Genomic DNA, 27076 nt, shown 5'->3' on the forward strand with positions numbered 1-27076 from the left:
AAAAAAATTGAAATTGGCTCAACTTTTCGCAGACGTAAGCTGCGTCCAAGATTTAGATGTTTTGACGGGACACTGCAGAAAAAATCTGTCAGGTCTTTCGAGGTCTTCCTGTTAGAGTTCAAGTCACTTTTCTTTACAATAATATTTTTCCGGTATGTTTCCCTCCCTGGGTGCAAAATTTAACGTGCGGTACACATTAAAAATGAAGCCACTCACAAACTAAGAAAAGGAGTCAAGAGTCAAAAGAATTCAAACAGCACAAAACTGCTAAAGCAAGTGAGCAATACCTTCACGTTTCCCTTCTTGGATTGATTTTCGTAGATTTTGCAGTTCAAGCCATACTGAAGAACGATTCACGCACAGAAACTGAGAATTAAAGCCAAAGCTTCCAGTTTAAGTACCGCACGCAGCCTAAACAAGTGAGTAGCACCCTTACGTTTCCTTCGCCGGATATGTTTTCGTAGATCTTATCTCCGTGGGAACCTTCACCGGATGCGCGTAAAAAATAAATATTTCCAGTGACATTTTTATAAAAGAAACGGATAATAAACTACACCAAGCAAACCAAACTGGATATTTTTTTTATTAAATTACTCTACTTAAATAGAACGGCTTCAGAAGACAAGGAACCATGCGGATCTTCCCACAAATTATCTACAAACAGTGAAACTAACAACTGCAGGGGAGGGGGGAGTGGGGGAAGATATAAAGACCTAACAAATGACCAATTTATCTAAGGCTCGCTATTGGCTCTTTTTCGCGGCTTTACTTGCAGGCTAATCAAAACTTCTAAAAGAAAAGTACTAAAAAGTTGCCATTTATTGAGCAATAACATTCCCTCGTGTCACGAAATTTGCCCTTTTATTCAGTTTTACTGTAATAAGCCTGCAAGAGTGACAATATAAATATTCTTTCTACCCTTAAAACTGAAATTCAACATTGATATTATCAGCCTTTTTTAATGTCTCCCTTGGGGCCTCTTTCTCAAAACTCCCGAGGCGTTTTCAGCCCCAAGAAATATTTTTCAAATCCGTTTTCTATCAATCGAAGGTAGTTTTTCGTGCACACTAACCCCATGTGTTTCCGAATTTCTGTAAAAAAAATTGTGCACGTTATAGAGAAAGTTAGAATCGCCTTTACGGCAATCAGCAAACGTGAGATTCGTGTTTATGTTTTCTTGAAAAATGACTACATAGTTTAAAAATATCGTATATAACAGGATTATTTTCATCAAGATTCTCACGGAAAAGAGAGCACGATTGGCATTATCCTTCCAGACTTTGGACCAGCAAACTCTATCATCAAATGTCTGCGTTTACTGACATTATGTTGAGTCTTGCATCGCAGACCATGGTATAGAACTGTCCTCGTTGAGCCAGAAGTTTGTTTGGTGAGTCAAACTCCACGATAGACCCGTTTTCCAACACCATGACCCTAAAAAAATATTTGTTCGTTTTAGGTTCGGTTTATTCGTTAGTAAGTCACAGTAATAGGCCATTTCTGAATTGCTGTGAACCTGATTATGAAGGCGAGGCTATGTGCAAACTTTTTATTATGAAAATTAGTTTTCATTCACATGCAAACGAAACTAATTTTCATCTGAAAAGCTTTGCACTTAGCCTCATTTTCATAATGAGGTTCAGAGAACCTCGGAAATGGCCAATCACTAGGTATTCCTTTGTCTTGTGACAATTGCGGGGTTTTGATGCAGGTGTTCCTTCCTTCACGACTCGGAAATAACTGCAGAAATAAGCCTCGGACTTCATTGTGGGGGTGGAAAGATAATGGAAAAACTAAAAGTACCGAAAACTCCATGAAAATTTTTATACAAATGAAGCCGGGTAGCATTAGTTATTTTCTCGCGCCCTTTTGCGGAGTAGACGGTCAAGAGCCGATTAATACTGAAAGAAAGCAAGAGACTTCAAAATCTTCTCGCAGGGAACGTTTGCATAAGGGTGCCATGCAAACAGGCCTCGGCCCTTATGATGAGATTCACTCCCGCTTCCCTCACTATCCTGACGCAAAAGAAGGAAAGGTTTATTACCGATCATAGTCCATAATAGTATTGAGCCTGTGAGCAATGGTAAGCACTGTGCGGTCAGCAAACTCTCGCCGAATCGTCTGTTGAATGAGTTCATCAGTTTCCAAGTCCACCGCCGCCGTGGCTTCATCAAGAACAAGGACTTTACTTTTACGGAGCAGCGCACGCGCCAAACATACCAACTGCCGCTGACCAACACTGAGGAAAAGTAAGAATAATTGAACAATTAAATAGTCGCCAAAGGCCAAAGTGAAATCACTTCAATAGTAAAAATCACAGCTTTGCTTGCCTGAGATTTTCTCCTCCCTCAGCTATTGTGTGCTGTAAGCCTCCATTCAAACCCGAAACAAATTTGCTCAAATGACTCACTTCAAGTGCGTTCCACAGTTCTTCATCAGCGTGTTTATCAAATGGGTCCAGGTTCATACGGAGAGAACCAGAAAACAAGACGGGGTCCTGTGGGGACACAATAACACACTGTTAGGGGTAGGGTGGAGAAACAGTTGGATAGTGTTATATAATAAGCAACACGTGTCCTAAGAGGACGCAATCATCGATGAAATATACCGACTGCTCCGGGTAATAACTTTACAACGTTCAAAAATGACAGTATGAAGGAGCTCATACAGAACTATTTCACAATTAGTTCATAAAACAAGACGAACATAAGTAAAAATTGGTTTCTTTAAAGAGAACATGAACAGGCCATTTTACAGTTGTGTGCTTAGTGACCTGGCCTTGGATTGGAAGCGAGGCTGGGGGTGATCATGCTTTGATACAAACCTCACTGTTTTTCATGTGTAAATGTGAACAAGTTAGCATAAGAACAGTATGATCTACATATGAAAAGTATTGAGGTTTGTATCAATACAAGGTCACCCCCAACCTCGCTTCCGATCCAAGGCCAGGTCACTAAACACACAACTGTAAAATGGCCTATTGTGTGAAAATTAATCTTCTGACCAACGGAAACTTTTCCGTCGAAAATTTTATTCCACCATTATTTATTTGGCTGACTTCACTACCGGTGCGATATAAGCTGACATTCTTGTAGAAAGAAACTAATCAGATCAGGGAGAGGAGAATTTTCCTCTTATCAGGGTTTGCCTCCATAACAATCCTGAAAACCTATTTACATTCCTATGAATTCGAAATTAGGTGCATCACTTCAAGAGGACAGTTGTATTCATGGGGTGGACACAGATACTATCAACAATCATTCCTCCAGCTTTTGCACGCAGTACGCGCCTATGTTCTTACCTGTGGAATGATTGTAAGTCTTGATCGTAGATCCCTGAGTCCAATCTCGGAGATATCGATACCATCTATAACAATCCTTCCTCCAGCTCTCTCCAGAATACGGAACAAAGCTAAAGTCAGAGACGATTTGCCAGCTCCTGTGCGACCTACAATACCAATCTGTCAAGTACAATCTACAGTTAGCGCTTCCTCGTCGTCTTTCACAAATTGCACTTTACTTGAAACGTACAGTTAAACAAACATTGACCTAATACCCGGAGGGATGTGACGCGTTGAGAAAAATCAATTCTTATATTGAGCAACGATTAGAATCCAGTGTAAAAACAAATTAAAACCGCGGTCGCAAAGAAGCAAATTTCTTTTTCTTCCTTTTGCTGTCATAAGTGCTTAAGTCTAATAAAGAGCATGTTCAGCCTATTGAAAATACAAAATGATTCCAATAGGGGGCCATTTTCGAGTTGCTTTGAAGGTGCAAAGGTGCATTTCCGGTTTGCTTTCGAGGTGCAAAGTTATTATTATGAAAATTAGTTTTCATTCATACGCAAACAAAATTAATTTCATATGAAAAGCTTCGCAATTATCGTCGCTTTCATAATGAGGTTCAAAGCACTTAATCACACACTTGTCCTAGAGAAATTCGTTCTTCTTCCTTCTTTGCAACCAGACCACGTAGAGAATTGTAAGTGGTATGACTTGTCACTGATGTACCTTTTCAGCTGGCTTGATCATGAAGCTGATCTCCTTTAGCACCAAAGGTAATCCATCTCTGTACCTCAAGTGGAAATTATCAAACTGGATGACTCCCTGCTGCGGCCAGCCACTTGACGGTCGACTGTCTGGGATGATCCTCTCGGCCTGAAATAGAGGCGATTTCAGTGACCGCCATGAGCTTTGCTAAAAATTCACGGATTTTTCTCCCAATATGTTTTCTTCCAATCAAAGCAAGACAAAAATCAATCGTGACTCGCAACTCCATTTCCAGAATCTCTCCTCTTCACGTCTCAGGGCTCACTCTTCCTGGGACGTAAAGAGGAGAGATCCTGGGAACAAGGTTATTTGCAGCAGTTTGTACTTTTGTGAAATTCACCTCTGTTGGTGTCTGACAGTATTCCTCGATTCTTTCAACCGCTACCAAGTTAGTTTCCAGTTCACTCGTCATTCGGATCATCCAGTTTAGTTTATTAGTGATCTGTAAATACAAAGAACTTTGTCATTCAATTAGAATAATACTTAACAGATCAGGAGGACTTAGCTGTGAGCGTAGCTATGTTAGAATACAAAAAATCGACTGGACTGTAGCCTATGTGTAGGAGTCTCTCCTTTACTTTCCTTTGTCCACAGAAAAGGTCGCAGAGCAATCGAAACGGCCAACTTTTAGGCTTCTCTCGAGCTCTCCAAATTCCCCACATGTATTCATAATTCAAAATCTTAAAGGTACAATGGATCGGTTTAATTAACTCGGCAGCACTTCAAAAAGGTGGTTAATCAGTCTTCTGTATCTCAAAAATCTTGTTTGGCCCGGCCATAGTAAGCATTCTCGTGTAATATGCTGCCGCTACACCAGCCGAGGTTTACCTGCAGTGCATACGTCACGGAGAGTCCAACAAGGCCTCCTTCAATTCTATCTCTTCCGATCACAGCAAACAAAGCAGCAAAGAAGATTAGGAGATTTCCAATAAACTCCAGACGAAGGGACAGCCACCTGTATTGGGCAAAAAAACATACTTGTTAATGTATCATTTCCAATCACACGATTATCGTGTCACAAGAGACAACTTGTCACTCAAAAAGGTTTAGTTTTCCTCCTCTATATCCCTTGTTGGGAAAATAAATAAATTAAGGTATCAGGTGCCTTTCAGACCGCCTCTCGAAAACGGGCAAGTTTTGCACATAAAATTTAATTTTATTATGTCAAATAGTGTCCAGTTATTGCTTAATAAATGCAGATCTTTGAAAGGGATTTGTTTTTAGATAATTTTTCAAGCAATTCCAGTTTCGAGGATATTTTTGGAAAACGACATCGTACCGGGAGTTCAGGCGCCTCGAAAATTTGTCGGATTTCGACGCTTGTGACACTTTTGTAAATTGCAGATGTTGTTTTAAAAAACAGTGTCTGCGATTTCCGATAACTTCATAACTTCATAACTTCATCATCTCTGAAATGTTGCATTTCAAATTTTAGTGACTGACTTTTTTGGTATTTGCCTCACGAAAATTCAGAGCCGTGCAGGGTCAACATGTTTCTTCAGCCATTTGAGTTCAGCAGTCTTTACCGTTTCTTCTACCAATAACTAGAAAACAGATTCCTGTTTGAAAGTTTCACAGGTCATAGCAAGTCATAGCAATGCGAAGGATTCTTTAACATGCGACTGCAAGGCAAACTCAATCGCAAAGGCCATCACGTTCAAGTTATAAAACTCACCTGTTAGCGGACACACCCAAGTAATAGGCCACCTGGTTTTCATCCACTTTACGATAATTATCCCGGATGAAGCGCTCCTGTTGTGAAAATGCCCGGATAGTAGTTGCTCCGTTGATTGTTTCCAGGAAATGACTGTAAATCGGTGATCTATTCACTGATTCAATCCTGCGCAGCTGCCTTGAGGTGGCTACATAAACTCTCTAATGACAAAAACAGAGATTTAAGCGCTAAAATAGAAGGGAGAAAACAGACTAAGTTTAGAACTCGTAACAGCTGTGGCCCGAGAAATACCGACTCCTCAGCGAAAAGCTTCTCAATCTCTGAAACTTTAACTTGTGTTTCTGTAATATTTTAAGGCGAAGAATAAAAAAATGAAAACGAAAAATAGAACATTGAACACCGAAAATGATTTCTTCTCCTTCAACGGATTGCAGTTTGGTTAAGTCCCCCACACAGTGTTGTAAAGCGCAATTGGTTATTGCCATAGAAAATACTGTGTATAAACGCACAAGCATCATTTTTTTTGTCTGCTACATAAAGAAGAGTTGATCCTCTGTAGCGTTTCCGTGATGTTTCTGTCTCGTTTTCGTTCTCTGTCCAATTTTCTCTCGAGACCCTTCGATGTATTTGCAGAGCTATTACATGATATTAAGGTAATATGCACGCCTTGAGTACCTACCTGAATATAAAAGTACAAAGCGCCAAGTGGCGGGACAACAGAAAGAAACAAAGGCGTAGCATAACTGACTGCAACCAGCATACCAAGGACATCAAAAAACATCGCCAAAAAAGATCTGAGTGACGTAGGAATCTTCACATCAATCCCATAAATATCTTTTGACAGTCGATTCATAATTCTGCCAAGCGGTGTTATATCAAAGAATGTCATGGGCAATCGTAAGATGCTGACAATCAGTTTGTGATGAAGTGTTCTGGAAGCTCTGATAGCGCCAAGTAACATCGTCAAGGAATACAATAAGGTGAATAAAGCCTGTCCACCTCCTATACTGCCATAAACAATAAGGTAGAAATCTCTTTGCGCATTCGTTGTGATGTTTGCTGAGCTCCAGTAGGCGAGCCATACCCCCGTAGCAACAGAACAAGCCTCCATCACCGTGAAAAAGAACAAAGAGAACAGAAACCAGTGTATCCCAGTGGACTTGATGTACGACAGCAACAGCGAAAACTTGACCTGTTTGGAGAGAGAAACGAAACAATCTAAACTGTATTAAGACACAAGTTCTGCTCAACAGCGTTCATTTGAATGGTCACACATTATAATTAGAGAATGAGCTAAAGGAACTGAACTAGACTTGCTAAAGACAGGCAGGGGTGGAGAAAAGGCGTTAGTTTCTAAAGAAACTGCGGTGCAGCGTCAATGGGGAGTAGAAACGAATATTTGGTTTATCAACAGAGTTGATAACTAAAGGTAAATTGGCCACCACAAAGAGATTCGAATGCTGACGTTTCAAGCCTTATCCCTTCGTCAGAGCAAATGTTTAGATCAAAGTTTGACGTTCAGCGCGAAAGATCTTTTCTTTGGCTAATCGAGCTATAACATGAGTATCAGTGCTTCCTTGGGGGAGATTGGGGCGGAGAATGGAGCGAGATACTCATGTTAATCAAGCTGTCGCTTTGAAGCCATTTTGTACGTCCAGATGTTTTTTCCCCACAGCTTGACAATTAATCACGGTCTATGAATACTAAACTTAATTTTAAGATGAATATTAAACTTAATTTTTATTCCAAATTTATAAATACCAACGGTTCTGATTGCAACAACAACAACAACAACAACAACAATATTTTATTTGAATCTATGTGCACTTACTCTTCCTTTTTCTAACTTCTCCTCTGTTGTTGTTTTACCAGCATTGTCATCATCATTATTATCGTTACAATTTTCATTCTGTGAGGTTTTACTTTCTTTCCTGTGAGGCAATAAAGTATCTTCTACTTCAAGAGATTCCTCTTCGCCGTCGCTGTCTCCGTTAATGCTTGCTTCTGCTAGAAAAATAGCAAATCAGATTCTTTGTTATAGGCTTAGTCACAAAAACCAACGTATTCTGGGTTTAATGAACGAGGCATCCGTAACTTCCCTATGTCATAATGGTATATTTCTAGCACTAAAATCTGCCTGGCTTATTTGTCATACCATATTCGCTTTTAGGCTCCGTCCGCACCGATGCGAATTCGAAACGCCCCGTTTTCGTTTGACAAAAATGCGTAAATAGATGCACGTTCACACTACCATTATCACGGTGTTTTATCTCGTTCACACTAAAACGCTCGAATACGCTGATATGCTCCCACGAGCAATCGTTCCAACAGCCGTGATCGATACATCGGCGACATACAACACGGATAGGAGTTCGTTTGCAAATGTCTCGACACCGGAGATCGCTTTCCAGTGTATACGCTTTCGATGAAAGCGATCAGCATTTTCGGTCATATTAGTGTGAACCCGATTAAAACGCATCGAGATGTATACGTTTTCAAACAAAATGCATTAGTGTGGATGGAGCTTAAAGTGCACATAACCCCAGAAAATGTTTTCGCTTAAATAAATCTTTGCACCTGTTCGAAACGCATTGAGCCTTTTTGCGCCTTTTTTCAACTAAATCTTGACTTTTTATAGGCTGTAAAAGTTACGAAATCTAGCGATAAACTGTCCCATGACCGAGCTGGTAAGGGGCATGGGTCTATTCCTTACATGACGTCACAAACTACTTTGCACGCATTTTCACAAAGACCTAATACAATGTAAATCAGTTTGTGACGTCAAGTAACGAATAGACCCATGCCCCTTACTAGCTCCTATAATAGTCAAGATTTGGTTGAAAAAAGGCGCAAAAAGGCTCAATGCGTTTCGAACAGGTGAAAAATTTGGTGGTTATGTGCACTTTAATTATAAACCTGCTAGCATTCTATCACGAATGCTGATTGGCTACGCTGTTCACTGTTTTCTGTAATAGATACTGAGTAGACAAAGGCTCTCCATTCGTGCCTATTAAACTTAAAACTTTTCGCTGTCGAATTCTCCACCCTCATCGACCAGCACAGGACAGAAATTTGGAGTTCCCTATCTTGTTAGCAAAGAGACAATGTGAATGATTGCTTTCATTATGTGGACCTTAGAAAATAAGCCTCGTTTAATTTTGCCTTTCCTGTTTGTTTGTTTTTGTATTTTTTGTTCAAATCATTTTGTTTCCTACTGAAGTAACAAGACTCAGCCTAATAGTCAACTTGGTTGCAGCTCGTCGAAACAGGGTTTTCTGCGTTTTTCACTTTTTGACCGCGCTAAAGCTGGGACGAGACCAACAAATTGGTGGACGGGGTGGAGAGAGAAGAGCGAGGACCTTCTCCCCACACCTCCCTACTCCTCCATCGTTTTTGTTGTTGTTGTTGTTGTTTTATTTCGATTCCACGGAACGTTTGCTACGCAGTCCACGGTCTCCCGCGGTAAACTAAGTAAAATTTAATGTTAACAGATCTAACACAAACCGCCATTTTCTTCTGAGCTGTAAGTTTGAAGGAAATCTGCAAAGGCACCAGCGTTCTTTAAGAGTTCGGTGTAGGTACCCTCCTAGAAAAAAAAGATTGAAAAAGGATGTAATAATCGCAGAAAATATGGGCATATGACATGCAAGTGACAATGTACGAAAAAGCAAGAAAAAACAACATGAAGATACTTCAGAGCAAATCCAATTGCGGCCACTCTAGTGCAGGACACCAATCAAGCGCAATCGTAGCACGTACTTATGCAGTGCTGCCGTTTTTGAATATTTGAAATCTTAATATACGCGTGCTATTGTTAGTTTTTCACTTCTACTCATGAAGAGACTGGAGTCACAAAACGTCCATGATCTATAAGTTCTTCTTGAATTTTACCATAACATTTGAAAAAGCATAACAAGTGGCCCGCTTGACTGACATCTGGTTGGGTATATAGGTACCACGAGCTTTACAAGCATAATCAGTAAAATTCTCAGCAATCTGCGTTTAAAGTTTAGCCAATAGAAAACTCGAGCTTGCATTTTATTTCCTAATCACACTTACCTCAGAAACATATCCGTCTTGGAGGACAATGATATGATCCACAAAAGGTAAAAAGCTGATGCTGTGCGTGACCAAAACTCTAGTCTTGAAAATACAAAAATGACAGCAAGAAAGGCAACATTTCTAAGCTAAACTTTTTGTGAAGTTGTACTCTCGGTTGCCCCAAACACTTTATACCAAAATGGCTGCCATCGACCTTAGTTGACCTTAGTTGAGAACTAACTTTCTTGAAAAGACTTTACCCTAGGTATCAAGTAAAAATGTATCTCTTCGTAGAGTCTCCAGGCCATATTCCCATTAAACGTGATGACACAGGGACTTTTATAACATAACTAAAATAAGGCGCGCACTCTGATTGGTCAAACACAAGGATGACTTTCTTCAAATAAATCCCTTCAATTTGGACTAGTCAAAACCTTGCAGTCTTTGAACACTAAAATGCCAAACGATAACCTGTCATTCATGTATTATTACGTCACGTGATTAGAAGCTGCCATTTGGTACTGGATACAACTCGATAATTTCTTCACAGGTTTTAGCCGAATTTATCACGGCGCTCTTCAGAGTACGCCCGTTTTTTGTATTTAAGATGGCGGTTCAAGGAATTCACCAATCATACTCGGCCAACGCACGAAAACAACGAGGCACTATATGGATAGTCTAACAATCACGTGGGTGTATTCCTACTGACCTTGTCTCTGAGCAATCCAGACGGTCCTATCACGTGATGAAATAGCTTCCGTCCAACATGAGCATCGACAGCACTGAGTGGATCATCCAGAAGGTAGATATCAGCATTGAAATACACAGCACGTGCCAGGCTGACACGCTGTTTTTGACCTCCACTTAGGTTAATACCCTGTTGTATATTGAACAACAAAGATATCACAATTAACAGAATCCTAGCGTGGTTCTTATTATCTCCCAATTAGTTAAAGTTATTCTTAGAAAATAAAGGAATGCTTGGAATATTTGCGCATCAATATAACTGACTTATATATTTCGAAAACCTTGATACCTTGAGCAAATGTTGCAATATAAATGACATACAGTATACAGCTCCATTTAATTTGATGACATTTACAAGTGGCTGATCGAAGGAATACAGCATGAATGTAAAAGCCTTCATTTGCACGTGCCATAACATCCAAAAACGGGTACCGTTACGTCATTAAATTAGATTTTCAGGCTATTTGCTCAGACGTCGTAGTTGCAAAAGAATATATATATATATTCTTTATATATATTGTATGTTTATGAAAGTTAAGAATTGTATTTCTCACCCGTTCACCTATTTCCGTTAAGTCGCCAGCAGGAAGGATTTCCAGATCTGGTTTGAGAGCACACGAGTTAATCACGTTCTCATAGCGTGCGCAGTCAAGCTCACTGCTAAACAGGATGTTGTCTCGAACGGTAGCATTCTGAATCCACGCCTGCTGGGAGACATACGCCACAGAACCCTGCAAATTAAAATGCAAACGTCAACAGATTACAAGAAGGCTACCAGTGTTACCGTAAAGTCTACGTGGCTTGTGATCGATTGTTTGAGAACGTTATTGATAATGGAAGCGACAACAGTGATAGTGAGGGTGACGTTGGTGATGACGATGGTGAAGGCAACGCGTGAGGATGATTAGGTGCTGCTGATGATGATCATGATGACGGCGTGAAAACCTAGGATTCTCCCACTGTACTCCCATCTCGCTCCATTGATCCAACACTTCAGGCCCTTCTCTACAATCGAGAGTGCTACCCAATTCAATCCAATTTAGTTTACACAATTTACACAACCCGCGTATAGCATTAGCTAGTCTTGGCGGGTATTAGTAATAGAGCGTTTTCATTCACGTGACTACCGGCGATATTGGTTTACTGAAACAAAAGAAAGTATTTGCATAAAAATAGAGTTCAATTCCCAGATGTTTAGTTTGGGACACCAACATGGCCGCCATTTCTTTGTTTTGGGACACCAACATGGCCGTTGTGACGTCATGTGAAAACACTGAATAGACAAAACTTAAGACTACAATATCGCTACAATATCGGCAATACAATATAAGACTGTAATGCAGTTGTAAACGAAACACATAGCTATAAGGTACAATCCCATCCCTGTCTCGTGCAAAACTACAAGTTCATTAACCTTCCCTTGGATCGTTTCTGCAATCAGTCGTTTTTGATCTTTTTAGACTTCAAAGTGCGTCCGCACTGGAGTACCATTGGCGCGCAAGATTCAAGTCCAAAGAAGTTCGTTAGGGGGTTAATCAAAAGTCAACAGAAGAGAAGGGATAAATGGCACGTGAACCTTTCTCTTCAACGCATTACCACTCATTCTTGGCTAAGTGTCCACAATAAAACACGAACCCAAATGGGGATCTTTGAAGCAGTGGAGCCCAGAACGTTTTGCTGAGAAGCCCGGAACCCAAAGCCTTTCTTTTCTTTCAGCTCGGATAAAAATGCTGATTCTGGTTAAATGGAGGCCTGGAGTAAGCCCATGGAGCCCTAGGCTTTTGCCTTGTCTCCCAGTAGCCCTGCAGTCTTCAGCTCAGAGCCCTGAAGACCTAAATCCCTTTGCGACGCTAATCAAAGCGCTGCAGATTCGCGCTCTGATATCAATGATCGAGATCCGGTCGTTTCGATACATATCTAAAGTCGATTCGACACAGTTGAAGTCGTTTCGATACAAACAACTGTGTGTATGTATCGAAACGACCGGTAATCCAATGATCACTACCATTCCATTAAGTCGGATCAATAACACATATACATACACGTGACTGATAACACAGCAGTAAATAAACAATTACAGTCAAATCACGTACGTCCACATAAACGTTGCCATCTAGTTTCTCCGTTTCTCCAAGAAGAGAAGACAGTAGAGTGGTTTTTCCACATCCAACTTGACCAACCACGGCAACAAGGGAGCCACTGGGAATGTTTATATTGATCCTGTAAATGCAAATTATGAAAATTCAGAATCTTTTCAAGCAGTTCTTACACAGAATGGAGGACCCACTAAAATACAACATAAACATATTAAACGTTCCACAGACGATAACAGAACAAAGAAGAAGCAAAATATCGATACAATTAGAAACAAAAGAGTTAAAAGAAAGTGATCCCATCTGTGCTACAAATGTTTTCACCTGCGTAGTATTGGAGTTTCATTCTTACTCCACCCAAACACTCCGTCTCTGACACAAACCATCCCAGGTGCAAGCAAGTTAGCTGCAAGATCAAAAATAAGGTTTTTTTTATAAAATTTAATCCTTGATAATCAGTACGTGTGTTTTATTGTTCAAATTGTTGTACAAAACTACAAAACCACTTTCAAAGCATATCCAGTAGCCACCGTTCTAAATAAACTTCTCAAGAAACCTTCATTTCGACGTTCCTTCAAGGATGTTCGTATTTTCACCATTAATGGTAATGGTTTCCCAGTGCAGTGTGTAAAGTTCGCTCTCATTAACACACTCAGCTATACATAGTTGTCAGTTTTCATAAAAACAATATTGGAGAGCAATGTCTCACCGTCTCCACAAGCATTGAAAAGGTCCAATGTTATAATCCAATTCAATGGATGTTGTTTGTTTTGTTTCACTTCGTTGGGTTCGATAAAGATTTCTAATTATAACAACAACGACAACAACAACAACAATCTTTATTATTCGTGCCCAGAAATTATACAGTGTTACATAAATTCAAGACAAAAAATTACTAAGGAAGAGGGCACAGCCACTTAGAAATAGCAAGCTAATCGAGCTAAGTGGCTGGGCCAAGCGGAAACATTTGCAAACACCCTACATTAAAATAGAACCAAGGACACGATTTACCATTCACACACACACGCACACACAAAAATAACAATAAACAAGGGGAAGTGCACGCCCAAAAACTGGAAAATAAAGTACATCAATGAGCTAGTCAGTAGTTGGAGATAAGCGATTCTTTTAAGAGGACTTTGAAACAGGTACGACTCTTGGATTTTAATGACTCTTCAACGGAATTCCAAACTTTAGCTCCAAAAAAACGAATGTTAAATTTGCCATAGTTGGTCCTCGCTTTAGGCAGATAGTATGAGATCTTACATGCCAATCTTGTTTGATATTGATGCACTTTGTTGATACTCTTAAAAAAATCGTTAAAAATTAAGGGCAATCTATTAGAGTAATAGTCATACATAAACAAAGCACAATACAAGTATAATAAGTCTATTACTTTAAGTATTTTCAATTTCCGAAAGAGTGGACAAGAGTGGCAATTATACTCTGAGAATGTTATTATTCTGACAGCTCTTTTTTGTAGGGTGATGAGAGGAAGGAGGGCTGTTTGATATGTAGTCCCCCAAGTTATTAAACTATAAGCCAAGAAGGGATAGATAAGTGAGTAATGCAACTGTACAAGGACCAAATCGGTCACAGAGTGCCTTATCTTAGAGAGTATGCCAATACATCTCTTAATTATAAGGTAATCATAAACGTTAATTTAACAAATGTTTCGGCTCACGTGATATCCTTTGAACACCGTCAGGGTCCAACTCATCCAAATCTAAAAATTCCTCTAAGCGCTTGACTGACACTCGCGCCTTGAAAAGATAAAATATCATGGTACAATAAGCACAGAAAATAACAGGCTATAGTATGTGTTGGGCCAATGAAACACGGTCAGCTGTTGCTGCAGATTAGAGGTAATACTGAAAGTTTTCAACCCATAGAACGCTTCATCTTTTTACAAAATGAACCAAACAATTACAATGTAACACATAGATGATAAGGGTACTGACTTTAACTCTAACCTTAAAGCTAAAAATGCCCCCACCCCACCGCCACCCCTCTATTTCTTTTTACCCTTTCAATAGCATCTTTGTCCTTTAACGAATATAACGCCAAATCATAAGAATGATCATAATATCGGAGGTCAACTCTTTTATACTCTACAGTTAGATTATATAATAAATTTATTTCAAGGCTCACTTGCACACAAGAGGATATGGCACTTGGGAGGATTCTAAGTGGAAAGCTCATGACTCCAAACAGCGCAAGAGACACAAATGCTTTGGAGGCTGTGAGGTCATTACCAGTGAGAACATACACAGCAAATGTTGTCACAGTAACCTGAAACAACACAATAACATTAACAAAAAAACGTTTTAGGTTGATAAAGAAACCTCGTACAAGTTTAATGGTAGAAAGGGTATATAAATCTGTTTTTGACTTCTTTTTAAACTAAGTCAAGCATGGCATTTTTTTTTACTTGGAGCAGAGCAACAATGGCAACTAATGCATCTATAAATCAATTAAAAAAACGCCAAGTATCCAGTTTGGTGTACAGTGCGGGAGGGCGCATGATAACCAAGTCACGTTTGGGTTTAGCTTGGCACCTTGGGAAACACGCTTATATGTTTGTTCTAGACTACATGTTTTATTAATTTTCCAGTGAAAACGTCCCGTATTAAGAGGGCAAGAACAGTCAGCTGATTTCAGTGCCATCGAGTTAAGGTTGGCTTGTTTCTTCGGTTGTGATCCGACATCAAAAAAGCATTTACGTTGAGTTATGACCTGGAACACAATATAGTTTATACCAGCGTATAACATGCTATTCATACGTTATTCATACAACACTGTCACTTACCATGATAGGCAAAGTATTGAAGATCATAGACAGTAAAGCTCCCAATAGCCCGGATTTTAGAAGATTGCTGAGTTCTCTCCAGCGCTTGTTGTTGATTTTTGCCAAGAAAGACTCTTCCCAGGCGTAAAGCTTTAAGACCTGAAAAAGAAATGATATACCGATCATAAAGTTATTAATGAAAAAATTATCGCGTTTTATTAGCCTGCGCAGCAAGCACGGAGAAAACACAGCGGAAGGGGTTGGGGGGGGGGGGGTGGGGGAAGAGGAGAGAGAAGAGAAAGGAAACTAGTTTCTCTCCTCTCCCGTCCCGAAAAAGGCACAAAAACCCACTGAGACGTTTTCTACACAGACTACGTTTTAATAATTTCAAAGAGAACGATGGTACCTTTATTCCATTTAAGATTTCATTGGTAATCTTGATCCGGTCATCTTTCTCTGACATTTGCTTTACCTGATCAGGTAATTCCAAAAAAAAAACAAAAAAGAAAATCTGCGTTACGCTGCTTTAAAAATAATGTAAACCCGAACAATATCTGAACGGAGAATTGAGATGAGGCATCGTTGTATACAACCTTATTTATTAAGTCCAAAACAGGGACAACAGACCAACTACATAAAATCACATAAGTTTAAAAATTATACAATTATATAACACGGCTTAACGGAGAAACGACCAATAACATCACGACTTCGCTGACTAATCAGGTCAATAACCAGAGACATTTATACCATCTACCGACGTTCCACAATTTACTTGACTCTGATGATGACTTCCGCTCAGGTTGTCGAAACATCACTAGTAGAGGAGGGTCGATATGGTCCATATGGACCCACTTTACTACTAGCATCAGTCAATTTCACCTCAAACAGTCTCCTCTGAACTACACTGACCCCGATGATCATAATTTATCTACTCATAAAAATTAAACCGTTACACAATGACAAAAGAACCATGCCGTTAAATATATACATGACTACTAGCGCTGATGATTAAAATGAAATTGCTGTAAATACCTGAAATTTGTTGACCTTTCTGGTTATCAAAATATTCAGAGGCATGAATAGAACCATGACGCCCAAGCCAACATAGATTGCCCAGCCCATGTTGCGATGCAGAAAATACAGAGAGACTCCAATCTGAAATGGACCAGACCACAGCATGTTTATATACGGCATCGAGTCCATCAGCCTTTGTGCATCCACAGACATGAGATTCACAATCTCTCCCGCGGTTGACTTCGCACGTGATGCATTGCTTAGAACTAGGGCCTGGAAAACAAAATAGCTTCTAAGCAAATCACGGTGCCATTTATTACATATTGCATTTTGACTCATTTATTTATTAGTTTCCATTTATTTGTTCCCAGTGATTTTGATAAGAATTTACAGGAATATACAAGAGGACAACTGGGCAACGAGGTCTCTGTTTAAGGGATAGTAAAGAGAATGGACTCACAAGCGCCACGAAAATCGCCTACCCCAAGGAAACTCATTCCGCGGGGCCCGCGTGTCCTCGCGTGTCGCCTGTTGACAGGTCACGTCTCGTCGCGAGAGGAGACCATTTTCACACGCGCGAACGTGTTTCTCCCGCTGTACTATCCCTGGGAAAAACAAGACGCTACTAGATATATAGGCCACTGCTAACTGCTTGCCACAGCAACAAGAACAAGAATTCCGTGTTGTCATCCAGTCGTAAAAACGCCAGCTACATGGTAATAAGCAAACACACCTTTATCCTTTCAATCACTCACCTTTTCATAAACTAGTCCTATGATGGCAGAACGCATGCGCATACCAAGTGTAAACATTGTGTGGAAATACTGGTGTAAAACTATCGACTGAAGAATGGCGGCCACAAGCATCGACCCGGCATAAACATAGCCTTTCCATACCCCTGAAGGGTCGTTCTTGTCTTCTATGTATTCTATTAACATTCTTGAAGAGATACAAAGAATTGCATTTGTCAGAGCGATGTTCTTAACTCGAACGTCACGGCGACCAATATGGTTCCTGGGTAGCTCTCTTTTCTTTTTTTGTAATGGTTAAATGAGTTGAAATAATCTCGATGCACGATTTCCCTATATTAAGGAGCTTCAGCAACAACAACGACGACGGCAATGAGAGCGTCAAAACAACAACTCTGCCTTTCCATTACACTTTTTGGTACATTTCTTTGCTGTCACTGCACGACTAGGACGTGAAATTTCCTGATGGGACGTTTTATGGAGGACGCAAACACATGACGACGAATTATTCTTTTTCTTTCTAAACTTGGGTGCAGTCTCCATGAATTCAACTCCGGGAAATTTCACCTAGTACATTTGAAATTTAAAAAACGCGATTCAATTTAATAGTGATGTTTCGCTACCGTCGCCGTCGTCGATGCTAAAGTTCCCTTAAGAAATGACGACGACGATGGCAACGAGATCGCTGCAAAACGATACGTTTTAAAAGTAAGCAAAAAGAATCCCTCTGCACTTGCGTTATAAATTTTAGTACATTTCTTAACCATCCTGATTCCTCTGTAAAACAACATCTTGAAATAACCAAGTTCAGGTTTGGTGGAGAAGGTCAGCACATAACGGCAAAGTTTTCTCTTTCTTAACTTGAAAACCATTCCTAACTCTCTAGTCTCTCGGCCACACTTTAAAAGTTGTGGGAGTTGAAAAAACGTCGTCGTTCCTTAAATTCCCTTTTTAATCCAAATGGAACCGAATGCATGATTTTTAAGTCCGAAAATTTTGAAAGTTGAAATAGTTTATGTTTGCCAATTAAACAGCCACATGTCCTTGCCAATCCGTACAATTTCAGGATAACTTACCTTAATAATTGTGGCTGTACAAAAATTAGGCAGTCGTGGAGAAATTTAAATATAATCGCTTTAAGAAAGTTGAGGGCGGACATCTTTGCTAAGGCTTTGAGAAGTGAAGGCTTCTTTCGCTTCTTTCGTGTTCTCTCTTCCTTTTCTTTATCGCCAAGCAGTGGGTCAGTTTCACTGTGAGTCACTGGTTCTTCCCTGACTGGAAATATTTTTTCCCTATCGTTAAGAAAAATAGTTTCGTGTTAGACTAAAGTCGCCTCCCTCGCATATGCTCTTTGGTCACGCCATCTCGACCAAAAGAGCATCTGAGGGAGGCTATAATAAAGTCCCACATTGGCCGCGTTTTGGACGCATTTTGGACGTGGTTTGATACGCTTAGACGCGTTTTAACACGTTTTTCACCCATCAGACAAATTTTTGAAGAAGTATTTTTGCGCGGTTTATGACTATGCCGAAAAAGTAGATCTTAGCAAGGGCTATTGGAATCCAGAAAGAAAATTGGGTGTTACCATACATTTTTTTTAAAGATAATTAAGCAACACGATGGTGCTGCCCTTGTTCGACTATTGCACGGTCGTCTGGGACAGCTGTGGCCTGGGTAGTAAATCATACCTAGATAAGCTTAATCGCCGTGCTGCATGTATAATCGACGGCCGTTCTGTTGGGTCCGACGAACTGCTCACCGTATTCAGTTGGCCCAATCTGCAAGCACGCCGAGACTACCTTAAATGTTTCCTCGTCTATAAATGTATCCACGGAATGGCGCCTGCATGCCTGCTGACGGAATTTAAGCATGCTCACCGAATCCACGCCTATTACACCAGGCATCGTGACCAGTTACGACTGCCCCGAGCTAAAACAACCAAGTACCAGGGAAGCTTCAGGATTAATGGTGCACGCGCTTACAATTCTTGCCGCGTAATATTAGATCAGCAACTGACTTTAGTATGTTCAAGTCCCTGACGAAACGCCACTTCAAGCGCTTCTGTACGGAATCCCATTAATAATAGTGCGTCTCTGTGTATTTTATTAGTGTGCTATTTTGTATTGATTTTCTGTTATTTGTTTATTTCCTATTTAACCAGGACTCTGTTTAAACTAGCTATGCTAAACCAGATTTCCTGTATAAATAAAGAAATTAAAAAAAAAAACGCAATAATACTAAAAAGGCGTAAAATATAAAGGAATGTATGGCGGTTTTTTTTTCAAATTGAAGCTTTGTTATCTCTGAAAAATGCATGGTTACCCCCCAATTCTCTTTTTGGATACCAAGAGCACTTGCTAAGTTCTGCTTTTTCCGCATAGTTTTAAACCGCGCAAAAACATCTCTGTATTACTAGGCACCACCCTGAGGAAAGCCGAGTATCTCGAAGTGCGCAGAACGTATGCGCAGTAACACAAGCAGGCACCGTCCTTAACACGCGTTTCTGACACGTAGCAAGAAGGAAAAACATGTAGGATTATTAATACTCCTCGGCTGAATGGAGAGCTAGTCCATTACAAGATACCCGCTATGAAGTGACTTAGGCCAGCATGGAGCACCTTTGAGTGTTACTATTCTCTTCTATGGGATTTAGTTGGGATGCTAGTTTGTAGGGTCACCAAAACATTTTGTTAGCGTCCTGTAACACGTCAGCAAAAACCATTTCTGGATCGAAAGACAATATGAAGCAGATGAAACAACACGACCAGAAAAAAAAACATTGACAAACATGTAAGCGGTTGCAATACAGTATTTACCTGTTGCATTTCATTTGGTTATGATTCCAGATGGAGCGCAGTTTAGGGACGATGGTTGAAGTTCTGCTTTTGTTGTTTAGAGCCCAGAGATCCTCATCTTCCAGTGGCCTTTTGTAGCCAGTGAATATTATCCTAATAAAGATAGTTACTTAACAATTAATACACGAGTGTGCATTGGATATTGTTAGAGTTTGGTGATTTCTCTTTGCAAAAACAACCAGAAGACAATGTATTGGTCGCTATTTCTTGGACATGGTATAATGGCTCAAATACCATGGCCGCTAAGCCAATCAAATCCCTGGAATTGTATTAACCACCCGATATCACTCCTACTCCCCAAACCTGAACAAAGAATTTATGTCCCCTATAACTTAAGTGCTGACTCCGCGCGTGTTATTAATAGATCGAAGAGAACAAAGAGAACTGACGACTTTTTTACTTTTAAATATTTGAGTGAGTGAGTGAGTGAGTGAGTGTGAGTGACTGACTGACTGACTGACTGACTGACTGACTGACTGACTGACTGACTGACTGATTGATTGATTGATTTAGTGAGTGAGTGAGTGAGTGAGTGAGTGAGTCAGTGACTGACGTATTGGCTGATTGATTGATGATTGACTGACTGCCTGACTGCTTGCATGATTGATTGATTGATTGATTGATTGATTGATTGATTGATTGATTGATTGATTGATTGACTGATTGATTGATTGATTGACTGACTGACCAACTGAATGATTGTTGATTTATTGATTGCAGACATGTAGCTACTTTGCAAAATGAAATTTGTCTGTTTTTTTGTGTTTCAGTGTACTAAGCATGTTAATCACATTGATGTCAAATAGCAGTACATAAAGTTACCAGTTTAGCCACCAAAAACTGATTCTTGAAAAGCAGTTTGCCTTGTCCTCTGGACTGGTTTCCTAATAAGGGTAAATATAACAGTAGATTTGTAACTCAGTAATTAACAGTCTAATTAACCGTATCTGGACTGGGGGGAGGGGGGCTAATTGTGCCCATGGTGACTTTCAACCTGAATAACTTTTTAATATTTGAGGAAATGCCCTGAAACTAAAGGACTTTTTAATTTCAGAAATTTATCTGGAAAAAAAATGATGTCAGTTAGTGACAGGCAGTCAATTATTGACAGGCAGTTTTTTCAGAAAATAGAAAATCCCTTTCTAAAATGAAGAAAAATCACATTTCGTGGATTGGTTTTGATTACTTTTCATTCAATTTCAGTGCTTTCCTGAAGTTAAGGGAAAATCAAGAAATCCAAAATGGCTGATCCAAGATGGCTACCATTTGGTAATCATGACCTTATTACCATGTGATAGGATATCATCACTTTGCATTGTGGACCTCAAAGGAGACATCTTTAAAGGTACTATCTATCCTCCAAGTCTCACTGCCATAGCTTTTATACTTGCAAAGTTATGGAGACAGGGGCACAATCAGCCCCCCCCCCCCCCCCCCAAGTCTAGATAGGGTCAAATGTGCTTATTACAGAGTAATGTTAATGCAAGGTGTTAAGTTTTGTAGATACTAATTGACTGACTTAATTAGTTTCTTTACTGGTTTATTAATAATTACTAGTAATAATCAAAGAGTAGGGCATTCAGTCTCCTTTGCCAAGTTGGTGATGATGTCATCCGCCCCTGCAAAATCTGTGGGGGATGCCAGATACGCTTCCCAAGATGCATATTTTATTCAATCAACATTGTCCCATACAATCTCCACTCCAATCTGTATTAGGAGTGCACTCATTCTACATTGAATGAAATTCTATTTAATATTTACCCTCTTCTTGCATTTGCCTTGCACAGAATCTGCTGAAAAGGACTTCCAATCCACAAAGAAGTTGTCTTTTTCATCAGCAGGAGCTGCCATTTCACTGAAATATAAAAATCAGGCACAGCAATGATTGTTCCATAAGTCTTCCATTACAAACATGTAAGTATTTGTGCAGCAGACTATAAAAGGTCAATGGATGATTACAGTCAACTCTCGCCTAATGTGGACACCTCACTACTGGGGACACCCCAATAATACCGACAGCAGGTAAATTAATCCCTGGTAAAAATAAATTACAGATGTTTCACCGAAATAAATTATGGACTCTCGCTATTAAGGTCACTAACTTGCAGTCCCAAGGGTGCCTGCAATAAAGGGAGTTGACTGTACCTGGAAAGCCTTGAGTATATGACCTGACTGAGTGACAGCATTCTGTAGCAGAGTAGCAAAGTTATGAAGAAATTTACTCTTATCCCACCTACTAATGCTGGTGGAAACTGCATTTATTTATATCATTTCATTGCCTGTAGATTTACATGAAAACTATTTCTTTATGACCTCCCTAACTTAACTAATCAAGAGCTGAAAAAGCCACTTTTGAACTGCACTTTTGTACTGTGCTTTTCAATAACATGTGGACTCTGAAGTTCAAAGATTCAACTATAACGCTGCCGTCAATCACTGCAGCAGACATCTTAGAAAACCACAATGTTTGGTTCAACAGGATCAAAAGGTCATGTTTGTGTACTGTGATTGGCTGATTTTGATTCAGTTTATTGGTTTCTGTATTGTTGTGCTCAGCCAGTTGTTGCTGTAATTGTGATTGACCAACAGTAACACATGCACAGGCAGATCATTAGTTAGGTGGTGAAGTCCAGAGTCCATATGTTATTGAAAGACACAGTAACAGATGTTCAGTAAAAGTTCAGGCCCATAGCAACTGGAGGGGCAGGGGGGGCTTGGGTCCCCCCAGAATTTTTGGAAGTGCCAAAAAATATATAATAATTTAAAACAAATATGTGTATCAATCAGTCTTGAATTCTGACACTGCAAGTACCTTTTCACAACCTTTAATAATCCGTTTCCTACCTATCAGTTTCCTTCGCTAACAGTAGTTTGTTTTTATATGTATACAACAGCAACAAAGGCACTACTACATGTACCTTGTGAACCGGAAATAAGAACCAAAATGGATTGAAATCAATCAATCCCAAGCCATAAAAGATACTTGTTTTCAAAGACGTCCATTCATTGATAGCAATGCTGTCTGCAGTAGATGTCCTTAGTTCATGACAATTTAGTGGCAGTCGCACGTTTTCGAAAGCCACACAAATACATGATGCGTCCTATAACCAAGTAATTTCATGAAACTTTCCATTTGAGAACTTGACATGGTCATTTTCTTAAGTTCTGGGTGCGTCTTATAACCAAGTGTGCCTTGTAATCGAAAAACTGCGGTATGTCCTCTCAAGAGCTACAATAAAGAAATTCTCCTGCAGTCGGATTCTTACTGCCGGCAATTCCAAATTTATTAAATCTACTGCTTTCTTGACATTCTTGTTGCATCATAAACTCCCTAATCGGTCTGTGTTTTGAATGAATTTGTTCCCTCCCCCCCCCCCCCCCTGCCAAGTTGTTTTAGCCTTGCTACTGGCCTGAAGTTTGTGTCGATCCTGCTTATAAGGGTGAAACTGTTCATGTATTATAATAGCTCAAAGGAATGTTGGTTTGGCCATAGGCCAAACATAAACCTCACAGAAAGCCCTCCCCACAGAGGGGACAAATGAACTGCCCAAATTCCCGCAAGTATAGTTAAGAAAAGACCTAAATTTCTTCATAATTTCAGGACTTATAACTGCAGCTATCTGGCCCTTGACATGCACCGCTGTACATCATACTAATTATACCCTCTTCCAAAAACGGGAAAGCGTGAAGTTTGACTCGCAAGATGTATACACGATTACACGATTAGTATAAATCTACTAGTGTTCTATCACGAATACCGATTTCTGATTCGCTACGCTACTCGCTATTTATTCTGTGATAGATAGTGAGTCATAAGTACGTAAATTATGATCATCCGGGTGAGTGTAGTCCTGAGAAGGACTGTTTGTGGTGACTTTGACTGACGTTTCGACAACCTGAGCGGAAGTCATCTTCAGAGTCAAGTGAATTGTGGAACGTCGGTAGGTGGTATATAGGTCTCTGGTTGTTAACCTGATTGGTCAACAAAGTCCAGATGTTATTGGTCGTTTGTCAGTAAGCCATGATGTTATTGGCTGTGAAGACTGTGATTGAGTGATTGGTGCGTTTCGATCCGTCTTTTTTTAGTCAAAAGTCTGTGGGTCTATTGTTAGTAAAATGTCTATTGTTTGTCTGTTTCGTTGTTGTTGTCAATAAGTCGTTTGTATGGTGCAGGTAATTGTAGGCAACGGTTGAGTGGCGTTTGTTCTAAGTTAGTAAACCAGCTTTCCAGAGTGAGTCGTTGATAATAATTTGTACAGTAGGTAATGCACTTGGCAGAGTCCCAGTCAATTCTGTGGTTCGTTTGTAAATGGTGCTCAGCAATGTGATTGTTGATATCACCATTTTTAGTTGCTCGTTTGTGTTCAGTCAGTCGTACGTTTAAATTCCTGCCGGTTTCACCAACATAAGTGGCCTGGCAGTCGCAGCATTTGATCTTGTAAACTGCTCCCTGTCTGCGGTTTGGTTCGTCTTTGTCCTTTACTTTCGTCAGTAGTTGTCGTAAAGTGGTTATAGGTTTGTGAGCTACACGGATATTGTAGGGTTGTAGAATCCGTGCGATAGTCTCAGAAGTGCCCCTTACGTAAGGTATAGTTACAGTGGTTAAGGGAGTCGCGTTGTTGTTTGTGACGTTAGGTTCAGTGTTCTTGTAAGTGTTACCTTTAACAAAGTCCTTGTTGTAGTTGTTTTTGTTGAAAACGTTGTCTAAGTAGTTGTTTTCGTCTGCGAGTCTGTCAGGTGAGTCACAAACCAGTTGTGCTTGCCTTGTTAAGGTCTGTATAGTCGTTGCTTTGTGAGAAGTATGGTTGTAGGATGACTGGTCAAGTAGTCTGTCAGTATGTGTTGGTTTCCTGTAAACCGTAGTACTTAGTTCGTTGTCATTACGGGTAACTAAGCAGTCTAGAAAAGGTATTTTACCATTTTCTTCGATCTCCTTAGTAAACTGTATGTCAGCGTTCTGTCTGTTAAGGTGTTCGTGAAAATCATCAATTTCGTCTTTGTGTACTGCTGTAAAGGTGTCGTCTACGTATCGTATTCAGAGCGGTAGTGTCCGTTTGTAGGTTGCTAGGGCTTGTTCCTCGATGTTCTGCATGACAATTTCTGCTACAACAACAGAAACTGGTGAGCCCATAGCTGTTCCGTGTAACTGTTTGTAGTGCTTTCCGTTGTACTGGAAGTACGTGGACGTTAAGCAGAGGTTCAGTAAGTCCATTAAGTCATCTGTTGGCAGTGGCAGTTTTGTCGTGGAGTTCTCGATGGCGGTAGCAGTACAGTCTAGAGCCAGTTGAAGTGGAATACTGGTGAACAGTGATTTCACATCAAAAGACACAAGTTTGTAGTCGTCAGGTATTTGTACCGTCTTGATGGCGTCAATAAAGGTCTCGGTAGACTGCAGTTTGTGTCAGGATTCGTTTGTCAACGGTTTCAGTATAGTAGTCAAGTATTTGGATAGTTCGTAAGTTGGGGACCCACAGAACGAGACTATGGGTCGCATGGGTATGTTAGGTTTGTGTAGTTTTGGTAGTCCGTAGAGTTTAGGTGGTAGCGGTTTTCAGCAAAATGGCGGCCGCTTCGCCGCGTTTTCGAAGTGTCTGCGATGAGGATATAGATAACTTACTTGTTTAGTTTTGAACGACTAGTAGATTTATACTAAAACGATTAGATTATTCGCTCTCGATTTCTATGCGTGATAGCTGATTCGGGTTGCGTCCTCATCAGCTATCACGCGATAGAAATCTCGAGCTCATAATCTAATTGTTAATTAATGCATGGGGCTGTGCGGAGATTTTGCCCAAAAAAGCATCAAGCAATTCTGGATGTTCCCTCGTAAAACAGCTTTGAGTCGAGATTGATCATGAGTACGATTTTCAAATTTCAAATCAGTCACATCCCCAGAACTGCCGTTCCTTCCCATTGTTTACCAGCAGATAAGAAGGCCCTAGAAACAAGATTGTCGTGACAAGCGGTTATGTAAGCTAAGCATATACCACTGAATCGGCTTTGAATTAAAAGTCGTACTCGTACTCAATCCCGTACGTATGGTCGAGGCGGGTCTCAAAATAAGAAGCGAAAACGATTCGGACTATGAAATCGTGATATAACACATACCTTACCAATAAACCTCTCTTTTTTAAAATGTCATCAATGTTTCTTAAGAAACTTCAAATGAGGAAGTGGCTGAGGGAAGGCGAATGATTGATATAATGTACCGGCCTTTTTGAAGACTGGGAACGAGGCTGTGAATGAATCACGCAATCCAAGTCACGCTGATCCAAATAAAAAATTAAAAAAATATGTATGGTTTGTGGAAAGGAGAGGGGGCGGGTAATTCCTCGTTTTATTGCGTTCAAGATTGTCCCATCATCATCATCCCAACGTCTGTGGTCCCACAGTCAGTTTTAAGGACCCTTCAGCTGGGCAGATCCTGTCCTTTGCAAGCTCCACAGGCCTTCATCTTGTGAAGAAAGAATTTTCGTGGGCCCGGACCAAGGCGTCTCCTCCAATGGGGAGGCAATTCAGGATACAATTTGGCGGGCTGTATGTGATCTAGACGTAAGATGTTACCAGGATCTTAAATGTTGTTAAATCTTCTTATTAGTGATCGTGTCGTTACGCTCGATAGCAAAGCAATCAGTGGCTACCACAATAACAAATAACAAATTTATCCTGTGCATTCAGGCATGGTTGTCTTCAGATAGATTTGAGATGTCCTGACGAAGGTATATGTGTGGAGTGCGCCTTCTGACAACGTCGTCCTCAAAATGTTAAGTCAGTATAATGCTGAAATTGCTGGTCATTCTCGCCCCCCAATCTTCTCAAATTTCACCTACCTTGAGTGCTGAAAACCCCTGCACACTCACTCAGGACATCAGGCTGAAGTTTGCTGTCACAAGCTTTGTCAAGTGCAGATTGGATAGTTAATAGACAAATCTGCTCCTCGGCAATACTGAAGTAATTAGCACTCGACATCTGGTTCAGATTAAAATATGGTTCTACTTCCTGAAATATTTCAACAAAAATGTGTTTATTAGGTGTTGAAAAAAGCTTTTCAATATCACGCCTA

The 27076-nt window shown here is 40.1% G+C and overlaps 1 protein-coding gene across 5 annotated transcripts; it reads right to left on the reverse strand.

Moving 5' to 3' along the window:
• Nucleotides 1-565: 565 nt before the first annotated feature.
• LOC146452116 (multidrug resistance-associated protein 1-like) lies at nucleotides 566-26866 on the reverse strand. 5 transcript variants are annotated; one of them, XM_085098388.1, is made up of 27 exons: nucleotides 26844-26866; nucleotides 21775-21868; nucleotides 20836-20897; nucleotides 19975-20106; nucleotides 18235-18450; nucleotides 17165-17348; nucleotides 16428-16682; nucleotides 15799-15864; nucleotides 15414-15551; nucleotides 14756-14896; nucleotides 14289-14367; nucleotides 12929-13010; nucleotides 12605-12731; nucleotides 11066-11242; nucleotides 10474-10641; nucleotides 9783-9866; nucleotides 9228-9309; nucleotides 7555-7730; nucleotides 6403-6915; nucleotides 5724-5923; nucleotides 4877-5003; nucleotides 4389-4490; nucleotides 4010-4156; nucleotides 3302-3460; nucleotides 2331-2497; nucleotides 2045-2239; nucleotides 566-1434 (listed from the first exon to the last, which is right to left on the reverse strand). In XM_085098388.1, exons 2-27 carry the CDS (start codon nucleotides 21862-21864, stop codon nucleotides 1302-1304), a joined length of 4002 nt encoding a protein of 1333 aa, XP_084954514.1. In that variant the 5' UTR covers nucleotides 21865-21868; nucleotides 26844-26866; the 3' UTR covers nucleotides 566-1301. The 5 variants fall into 5 exon arrangements, with proteins under 5 accessions (XP_084954514.1, XP_084954515.1, XP_084954510.1 ...); XM_085098389.1 differs by lacking the exon at nucleotides 26844-26866 and adding an exon at nucleotides 26122-26240 and having other exon boundaries at nucleotides 7555-7727; XM_085098384.1 differs by lacking the exon at nucleotides 26844-26866 and adding an exon at nucleotides 26122-26240.
• Nucleotides 26867-27076: the final 210 nt, after the last annotated feature.

Source organism: Pavona decussata, unplaced genomic scaffold (assembly GCF_977016875.1).
Source record: "Pavona decussata unplaced genomic scaffold, jaPavDecu1.1 SCAFFOLD_381, whole genome shotgun sequence".
In the NCBI taxonomy this organism is placed as follows: domain Eukaryota; kingdom Metazoa; phylum Cnidaria; class Anthozoa; order Scleractinia; family Agariciidae; genus Pavona; species Pavona decussata.